Consider the following 10,415-nt stretch of genomic DNA (forward strand, 5'->3'; position numbering starts at 1 on the left):
TGCAAGTGGACAATCAACGCGTGTGTGTACTACGCAGAAACCTGGATTGTCAAATGTGCACGTGAGCACTGTGGGTGCACTTTGCACACGTGCAGTACTTTTCCTAACGAGGCAGCAGGTAGGTGTGAGGCATTCAAAGAGGTATGCAGGAAGGACTCTCAGCTTACCCGTGGGCTGAATTCAGGACGATGAAAAGGGGAAGGCATAGGGATGAATGAGCACGATCATGCTGACAAAGCGTGGTGGGGGTGGGGCTATTGTCACCTGGCAAGAGGATGTCACTGAGTGCATAGAGCCCAGTGTGACCTCCATGATCGCATGTGATTCCCTATACAAACGTTGTGGGGTCAAAGTTCAACTAGCTTTGTTACATTTCCAGAAATGTTGAAAAAAAATGAATGAGAAGGACCATCGAGTTCTGGCTCCAAAAATATGTTTTATTGACCACAATAATACATTTGTGCTTTTGCAGAGAATTTCATATAGATAATGGTAAAAAATTGCTAATATAAATACATTTAAATATCATAAGAAATAACTTAACTGTAAAAAAAAAAAAACTTTTCACTTGAGTAAAAAACATTTGGCATTGGAAACACTGACTGAATGCATAGTATCTTGAATATTCATTAGATATTTAGCCCTTCCCTTTTTAAATAATTACAAAACAAAAGTAACGACAACATCAACAGTGTGAATAAAAAACGAAATTGCAAAGGTCCAGTGTTTCTACAAGTGCTCTGTTTCTGCAGAGAGACGCCAAGGCCATGGTCCTCTTAACAACAGTGCCTATTTTTGTTGCTATCCCTCTTTAAAGTTCCCACAAGGTGAAGTGCTCTGCCATACATGCTTTTGTCCTTCTGTACAGTGTGTCCATCTTCTGTTAAAAAGCAGACGCCGGTTTCGGTCTCGTGACCGAACATAAAATGTGCCTCATCTCGCCTCGACTGCCATAGCCGAGAGTTTAACTCCACCAGCCCAGTGGAAACCATCCTCTTTTGTATCCCATCTAGATGGCAGGGTCTGATCTTTTTTTCTTCTCGAAATGCCTTATTTTGTGGTCGTTAATCTTGTTTTTCCTCCATCAGGAATTTCCCCAGGGTAGTGTGTCCATCAGGGATTACACTACTCCTGTTCAGAGAGAGTACTTCGCAGGCCTTGCTGTTGGGGGGTGGGGGGGACCCTTCAGCGCTCTGGGAGGTTGATGATGGGCACCCACTGGTCCATGCAGCGGCTCTCCCTGCAGAAGCGGTTCACTTTGCTAAGGGCTGGGTCTTTCCAGGACGAGGAGTGTGGGCTCTGCAAAGACAAGAGAAAAAGAGAGAATGAGTCAATAGTGGCACAAGGATCCAAATGCCTGTTTTATGACATGTATGCCTAACATGACAATGGAATAGATAGAAACCTGGGGGTTTCAAGACTATGAGCAATTAAGTTATTTGCCTAAATGAAAATCCCACAAGCGGCAAGTCTAGATATCAAGACTGAGTGGTGCACTACAGGACTCAAGGAGTGAGTAATTACTGGGTGTGTTCTGACAAGTTCAGAGCATGAGTGTCTCAAGTGCATCAGTAAAATCAAATAAACGTTAGAGACATTTTTAGCACCCTGGTCTGTTTGAAAGTCACTTTGAAGTCTACATTTAACATATTTTAGTGTATATTAGTGGAAATGGATACTTACAGTGACCAGGACACAGTGCAGGTCCATGGGCTCTCCCCCTTGTTTCCCTCCCCCTCCAAGGATCTCTGCCAGACGCCTGGTGTTGTTCACTCGCAGGATGTTGATGTCATTCTCACAGCAGAATGCCTGGATCAGGGTGAAGTGGATCTGAAGGGCCACGTCCTTTACATCCTCGTCATCTGTAGCCAGGATGCACAGAACCACATTATCTGGATCTCTGTTGAAGAAAGTAACAGACAAATGGTTAGTAACGCAGTAATAGCGCATGAATTAAAAAAATTTATTTTAACTAGGCAAGTCAGTTAAGAACAAATTCTTATTTACAATGATGGCCTACCGGGGCAGAATGACAGATTTTTACCTTGTCAGCTCAGGGATTCAATCCAGCAATTACTGAGCCCAATTACTGGCCCAATGCGCTAGCTAACCACTAGACTACCTGCCCCCAAATTGCAGACATTCTAAAACAGGCATGCATAGACAAAAACTACATCATTGCAACTTTAATTGATTTTAATGAAGGGAAGCCTACTTACACATTCAATGATTTAGCTGCTTCATAGACCCCTACTGTTATGCATCCTTGGGGTAATGCTGATGAGAGAACCTCTTCCAAGGCTTTTGTCACTGTATCCATCCTACAACAGCGAAAGGAACGAATTGTTAGAACTAACATCAAATTCACATCAACTTTCACATATTCATGGCCAAAGCTCAACTTCTTGAAAAGGAGGCATGCCAGGGCTAATCTATCAGCCTGGTGAATAACAGCCAAAAGCAGGCGCCGGCTTTGGCATACTTGCATTAGCTAGCTAGCTACTTTACTTAGCTAATTACCTTTTGCTAGTTGCGAGTAAAAATTACGATTTGCAAGTTGAAACTCTGAAATCGCGTTTGATTTTCGGTGCATGTAACTCCATAATTGACTTAATATTATTGGATGATGAGTACATTGATAGTCGAATACACTGAAGCTTTTAGTTCATGTCAAAAGTGTGCTACCCTAAAGTGACCTGACACCGGCATTACAGTAGGCTAAACTGTCGTGAGCTGAACAGAAAAGCTGTCGTCAGCTAGCTACATATTCAAATACTGCATAAAGCTCAACCAAGCCAAGCTACTGTTACCTAGCTAGTTAACAAAGTAAACCATATCAAAGTTTAGGTCAAGTTAACTGTAGTTCAATATCTGAATAAAATTACATTGAAGTTTTGCGCATTCTTTTTCGTAAATTGAATGCATGCATGGCTTAATGGCAGAACAGTCACTCACAAATTGTACTGACAACATTGGCAAATGCAAAAGCGCTTAAAAGTATAGTTTACCTTTCTGTAGAATATTCCCCACTTAGTTCCTCAAATGTCATCTTGCACATAAAATCCAAATAGAAACAAAGATATTGCTTGCTGATATATCACTTTTTGTGCTAGCGATTTGTTGTCACTATACTCCGTTTATCGTTCGCTGTTGAAAATGAAGCAACTCATCTGCTGTACACGCAGATATTATTGGCGATTTGGGGTCATGTCGAACATTTGCATACTTAAGATCATTGGCCACATGCTAATTTACCAAGACCGTTCTAAATAGGGAATGGCTGTAAAATGAGTAGCAACCACCGGTAGCAACAGTAATGAGATATTCTGATTGGAACACGATTTTAGAGAGGCGTGGTCTGCCTCAGCAGTTGCATGACCTGTATCTGAGGTGGTGTAAGCATGTTATGATGCCAGTCAAAATGTGAAGGGTTATTCAGTTATTCAAGATTAACGAAAGAGGTCTTGAAAAAGTTAGCTTGATGCAAATCCTTTATTGCATTCCTATCTGTCCGTGTTTATTTGTGCATTTGGAAACAGAACACAAGACAGCATGTAAGCAGCCTACTTGTACTATATCTGGTCTGTGAACATTTGCTTCAGTAACCTACAGATGGTATGCCCACACACACAAACACGTATAGTAAGTATTATCCAAAGGGTGTGAAGAACATGACACACGATTAAAAGTAAAGAGTAGTACCAAGAGGTATGTTAAACATCATAGGAGGACGTGTGTTAAGAAGTCAAGTTCATCATCCAGAAGAAACAAACATTTTAGCAATTGTGTTATTGAAAATTGAAATGGTCTACATGCGAGGATATGTTGACCTGTATTTTGCTAGGAAAATTCTGCAAACTCACCTGTCACGAGAAAGAGCCGGGTGTGAAGAGAAAGCAACGAGACGCAAAACCGTTTCTGATTGGACATTCGGCAGAGCTTGCGAAACCGCGACATCTGGAGGAGAGAGTAGCCTACAAAATATTTGCGAGAGACGGGAGAGAATCGTCTGAGGTATATGCTACTACTACAATGCATGCAATCTATTATGCCAATTTTATCTGTTTCAAACCCCGCTCCTTTTCTTCTATATAGTCATCTTTACACATTTTGTATTTTTGTCATCTGAATTTGACAGCCTATTTGATGTCAATGCATACCTGGGTGAATGAGTTCAGGTGGTATCAAATTTCATTTCATTGCCCCCAAGGAAGCTTCAATGGCTGAACAGCACTTGAGGCCCATATAAAACCTTTCATGGTTTTATATGGGACTTTAGTATCAACTGGTGTACAAAGTAATATAATGAAAACGGGGCTGCCAAAGTTTGAAGAAAGCTTGGAGGGAGATTTGCTATGTTTTAAAGCTAATTTATTGCAATTCGAGGTATTTTGACATGATTTCAAAATTCAACGACTTACCATTAGATTTTTGGGTGGTTTGACACTTTATTCAAACACTAGTGAAATATGATATGGCAAATGAGAGAATCAGTGGGAAGGTTGGAAGCAGGGATTAAGCCCTGTTCTCAGGTGGAAAGTTGTATGCAGCACATGCAGGCGAGGGTTACCACTACAACAAGGCTCGGCACAGGACATGTTTATATTAATGCTTGATGGCAGTGGGCAATCAAATCATAGATCGCAGTCTGCTTGTTCATAGACTGCGTTCAAGGTAATGACACAAACATTTTGTAATTTGGGTGAACTCTCTTTAAAATAGGGCTGAAAGAAAATCCTGCTTGTACTCCAGGAAGGTTGACCGCTCCTGAACTATGTTTCCCAAGTGCTGGGTGTTTGTAAATGTTCTTGTTGTTATAACAATACATTTCTCATAATCACCAGACCTTCAAGAAAGATAGAATGAATATCAATATTCAGGTGGTTTATGCCTACTAGTTGAAGATCCTTGCCATCATTTTACGCTACATAGACAAAATATGACGTGTTTATGAGCTGTGAGTCCCCCTACCATCTCTGCCTAGCATGTGCACAATACTAAAATGTCAACAATTATATTTGATTCCTGGAGTATTTAATATCCAATGCGTATTTGTATGACTTATTCAAAACTGTCCATGAATGGCTACAAAAATACATAACCTCAAATAATGCATTTCCAGACACAGGTAGGCATATCAGATTTCAAATATGCCGATTACACCGGAAAAATTGGGATGAAGTGGAATAATACAAGAAGTGTGGGAATATCAGTAGTGTTCTTGCTGACGAGCACCGTAATCACCCTATATTTTAGTCCATTGTTACAAATACATTTTTTTTTACAACAGCCTACTGGTGAACAGTGGGTTAACTGCCTTGTTCAGGGGTATAATTACAGATTTTCACTTTGTCAGCTCAGGTATTTGATCCAGCAACCCTTCAGTTACTGGCCCAACACACTAACCACTAGGCTGCTGCTGCTGGCGGCAGCTTCTGGCTGCTAAAGGATAAATAAAATAGGGTTCCCCTTTTATCTGTGGATTAAATGTCAGAGTGGAGAACACACGATTTTGTGTGACTCAAAATGGGTCAAAATTCTACAAAGATACAGAAAAAAACGGACCTTGTGCATTTCAGGTAAAATAACAACCCAATGTTTGTATCTCAGGACAAATTAGCTAGCAACGTGTCCATGAATGTTTCATGTGTTTCTACCTGTCCCCAAATTAATATAGTTTGTTCAGAGTTCGTTTTGATATTTCAACCTGCTGTCTTGGATCGCCTGGTGTGGATGTACAAAATCAACATGCGCGCAATGGCGCACGAGGACGCACGCGCGTGCCCGGTCTAGACAGCAGATCACTTAACTCCAGAAAACGTTTTCTATTCATCTCCTCTCGTCTTGAGTGGCGTTTCTTTAAAACACGCATCCAATCCCATTGATCCTTTACATAACTAGACCAATCATATGCTTTAATGTGCCATGGTTCACAGTGCTGTGGCAAGACAGGACAGTGATGGAGGTTCGTAATGTTCAATATCAGGCGAAGATGCTCCGATTTCAAAACTATTTGGAGCACAGTTGAAAAGTTAACGCGCTGACTATACAATGGACTAATTAGAAAACCAAAAGCAGTACTTTTCAATGTGTGAGGTATAAGACATGTTCCTTGAGAGCGTGAGAAGTGGGTGAAAAGCGTGTGTCTCACGGACAATGCATGAGTTGGCAGCTCTGATAGTTTTGAGTTTTTGATTTAGTATTGAAATGTCTTGTCTTGTAGCGTCCTTTTTTATACACTAGAGGAAGCTAGAGCTTCATTGACCAGAGAGCAGCAGCATTAACTCAGCCCCTGAAAACAACGTTGATCAAATCAAATTGTATTTGTCACATGTGTCGAATACAACAGGTGTAGGTAGACCTTACAGCGAATTGCTTACTTACAACCCATAACCAACAATGCAGTTTAAAAAATATAAATACAAAAATAAGAATAATAAATAAAAGTAACAAATGATTGAAGAGCAGCAGTAAAATAACAATAGCGAGGCTATATACAGGGTATACCGCACCTGTTAGTCGAGGTAATTGAGGTAATATGCACATGTAGGTAGAATTATTAAAGTCTCTTGGACCTAGGCTTGGGGGCTCCGGTACAGCTTGCTATGCGGTAGCAGAGAGAACAGTCAATGACTAGGGTGGCTGGAGTCTGACAATTTTTAGGGCTTTCCTCTGACACCACCTGGTATAGAGGTCTTGGATGGCAGGAAGCTTGGCCCCAGTAATGTACTGGGACGTATGCATTACCCTCTGTAGTGACTTGGGGTCGGAGGTCGAGGATCCATGCCAAATCTTTTCAGTCTCCTGATTGGGAATAGGTTTTGTCGTGCCCTCTTCACGACTGTCTTGGTGTGCTTGGACCATGTTATTGTGTTGTTGATGTAGACTACAGCCCCGTCGATGAGAATGGGGTTGTGCTCGGTCCTTCTTTTCCTGTAGTCTTGGTCTTTTGAAGCCATTCTTTTTTTCTCAGAGAATATTCAGCTTTACCGCTTCTTGCCTACCTATACCTTCATTTCCGTGGTAATTTGGTTACACATTTACACATTACTATTGTCATTTTTTATTATTAAAACAAATACATTATTTGGAAATGATGAAATCATTACCAGTAGACTGTGTATGCGAATAGTACTATACCTAAAAAAACATTTTCTTATACCGTCACAATGGAAATTTGATATTTTCTATTGTTAAAATGAAAAGCCTAGAGTCATGTGTATACAGTATATTATGTATACTATTGTGGGATATTGAGCAGCCCTTACTTTACATGGGAAATGCATACAATAAAAATATGAGAGTACGTCATATGAATGTAATTACTGAAGGGAACCCTTGCGTGCTATATCAAACTAAAAGCTATTATGAGTCTAATGAACCTCAGAGAGTTTTTGTAATGGGCAAAAGCTCCAAGCTCTGCTCTAAGCAGGGAGCTGTAGTAGCTACAGTACCCTTGAGGTGCTAGTGGCCCCATTCTTACGTTAGTCTCTCCTCCAGCCCGCAGCCTGGAACAAGGGCAAGGTAAAAACTGGGGCCTGGAGCCCACACCACTTTACACCAGAGAGAGGGAGAATAATATGCTTCCACACAGGACCATCAGATGATAAATCACGCCATTGTACTGCACGACCACCACCACTTCTACCTTAACTTGCGTTATATTAGTGGTACAGATGTAGGATCGTCATTTGAGCTAGTTTGCTACAGCAGGAAAATAATCCTGCAGCAATAGGAAATGTGAATTATTATGTGGATTATAATTAATGGACATTTTTGTATTGGTTGATATATTTTTCGTTAAGGGAAAATCAAGTCTGAAATGTCAAAGTGTAAATTAAAAACTTCAGAAGCCTTTTTAAACCTCAAATAGACGACACGTTTTACAAGTCCTGTATTGCATTTAAGTTCGCCTGTCTCATGTTGATCAAAGTAAGATGCTACATCTGTAGGTCCTGTATTGCAAGTAAGTTTGCCTGTCTCATGGTGATCAAATTAAGATACTGCATCTGTAGAGGCTAACACTACTGAAAAATGTTATGTAAGGGATATCATAGAAATAGAGACAAGGATTTAACTAAATAAAAATAGACACTTTTTTGAACCATTAGCTGAGGAATTGCATATAAAGAAATGTAAAGGCAGATACAAAATAAAAAACAAATCTTTTTCAAATCTACAGTAGCCTGCACAATACAAATGAAAGGTGACATGCTAAATGTATACTTTATGAGCACATTAATAAATATACCTACATAAAGATGAACAAATATAATAACTATTCATTATTTTATTTATTCATTATTTTACCAGGTAAGTTGTACTGAGAACACGTTCTCATTTACAGCAATGACCTGGGGAATAGTTACAGGGGAGAGGAGGGGATGAATGAGCCAATTGTAAACTGGGGAATATTAGGTGACCGTGATCATTTGAGGGCCAGATTGGGAATTTAGCCAAGACACCAGGGTTAACACCCCTACTCTTACAATAAGTGCCATGGGATCTTTAATGACCTCAGAGAGTCAGGACACCCGTTTAACGTCCCAGCCGAAAGACGGATCAATAAAAATATAAGTTTATATAATGTGTCTAAAAACTACCTCAATATAAGTTTATCAAGTATGGCATTAACAATAATCAATGACTTGACTACATACATACATACATACAACATACAATCAAACACTGTAACTACATTCCCTCCGTTGAGCATGATGTGAAAGTTGAAGAGAAAAGGTCTCGGGGAAACACATGATAAATACATCAGGTACTGACACCGCTATTGAAAACACATAAAATACCTTTGTTTTGTTGCAATAATCCTAATCTGTTTAGTGATGGGGGTATATTAAAACAGTAAGTGAGAGGAGGGGGGTAAACATAAAAGAATGGGACCGCCAGCTCAGCGATGATAAATGCAGTCTCGGCAATAGAGAGGCCATGTACAACATTTCTTTCCAATGTCCTGATTGCTCAATTAATTCTACAGCTGGTTCTTTTGCAGTCCCCTTTAATGTGTAAACAGTCATATTTCCTCCCAGATTAGTATAGATACAGGTTTACACTCTGCTCTGCTTAAAGGTATTTGGGAGTCATTATGCCACAATGGGCTCATGTATCATCTCAGGTTTTTCCTCCACCACTTCAAACCCTCTTCTCATTCCCAGCTCCTGGCTCTTTGATAATGGGGGGCCCGGCCTGGGCCCTCTGTGTGTGTGTGTGTGAGGTTAGAGTGTGTGGGCTTCTCTCCCACTGATGTATTAGCTGGCATATGCAGGCGACAAATTACCAGGCGAAGGTAGTCAATTATCCACTTTGAAAAAACGAGTGACTGGGCACCCCGGGGGCCCCAGGGCCCCTTTTCCAATTCAGGGAATGATTTCCTGAAGAGTGGGAGAGGAGAGGAAGGAGCCTATGTGGAGGAGGAAGAGGAGGAAGGAGACTGTGAGGAAGAGGAGGAAGGAGGGAAAAGAAACAACCCGTGTCCTCTACCCCACTTTCTTTCTCTCCACTCAAATCCAGACGACAGGAAGCTGTGTGAAAATGCTAAATGCTATTATCGCCCCTTCAGAGTACATAAACCTTCACTTATGATGGATGTGTATGGGATTTAGAATGGCCTCTTGTCAAACAGCAGGCATTTCTGCCTCTTACCTGGCTCTCTCTTTTTCCCACCTTTTCGTTTTACCAAAATCAGGCCCCTAGTTGATCTGGCCTTGCTATTAAAGTGGAATATTTGAGCAGTCACGCACGCACGTACACACACACACACACACACACACTATCCCTCGCCACCCTGTCGTGTAATTTTTGGTAGGCCACTGATTTCTCAAACCTCTTTTTGGAGGAGAGAGGGATAGATGGAGGGGAGGGGTATAGATGGAGGTGAGGGGTATGGATGGAGGGGAGGGGTATGGATGGAGGAGAGGGGTATGGATGGAGGAGAGAGGGATTGATAGAGGGGAGGGGTATAGATGGAAGAGATAGGGATGGGTGGAGGGGAGCGGAGGGGTATGGATGGAGGAGAGAGGGATGGATGGAGGGGAGGGGTATGGGTGGAGGGGAGGTGTCACGCCTTGGTCTTAGTATTTTGTGTTTTAGTTAATTAGTTGGTCAGGCCAGGGTGTGACATGGGTTTATGTTATTGTGTTGCCGTATTGGGGTTTTTGTAGGCATTGGGATTGTGGTTGATTAGGGGTGTGTTTAGTTTAGGTTTGGCTGCCTGAGGCGGTTCTCAATCAGAGTCAGGTGATTCTTGTTGTCTCTGATAGGGAACCGTATTTAGGTAGCCTGGGTTTCACTGTGTATTTTGTGGGTGATTGTTCCTGTCTCTGTGTAGTGTTCACCAGATAGGCTGTAATAGGTTTCACGTTCCGTTTGTTGTTTTTGTATTTATTAGTTATTTCATGTAT

The 10,415-nt window shown here is 41.2% G+C and overlaps 1 protein-coding gene across 1 annotated transcript; it reads right to left on the reverse strand.

Moving 5' to 3' along the window:
• Positions 1-416: 416 nt before the first annotated feature.
• Positions 417-3,182, reverse strand: LOC135558502 (growth arrest and DNA damage-inducible protein GADD45 alpha-like). Its single transcript, XM_064992343.1, has 4 exons — positions 3,009-3,182; positions 2,220-2,321; positions 1,684-1,900; positions 417-1,299 (listed from the first exon to the last, which is right to left on the reverse strand). The coding sequence occupies exons 1-4, from the start codon at positions 3,056-3,058 to the stop codon at positions 1,186-1,188; spliced, it is 483 nt and encodes a 160-aa protein (XP_064848415.1). The 5' UTR covers positions 3,059-3,182; the 3' UTR covers positions 417-1,185.
• Positions 3,183-10,415: the final 7,233 nt, after the last annotated feature.

The sequence above is a fragment of the Oncorhynchus masou genome, chromosome 17 (assembly GCF_036934945.1).
Source record: "Oncorhynchus masou masou isolate Uvic2021 chromosome 17, UVic_Omas_1.1, whole genome shotgun sequence".
NCBI lineage: Eukaryota > Metazoa > Chordata > Actinopteri > Salmoniformes > Salmonidae > Oncorhynchus > Oncorhynchus masou.

Bases quoted from the DNA above. Each gene is read 5' to 3' on its own strand.
- LOC135558502 (XM_064992343.1), bottom strand. From the start codon at position 3,058: ATGTGCAAGATGACATTTGAGGAACTAAGTGGGGAATATTCTACAGAA. The intron at 1,901-2,219 runs GTAAGTAGGCTT...TTTCTTCAACAG, and splicing joins GCAGCTAAATCATTGAATGT to AGATCCAGATAATGTGGTTC. The intron at 1,300-1,683 runs GTAAGTATCCAT...TTGTCTTTGCAG, and splicing joins TGCACTGTGTCCTGGTCACT to AGCCCACACTCCTCGTCCTG.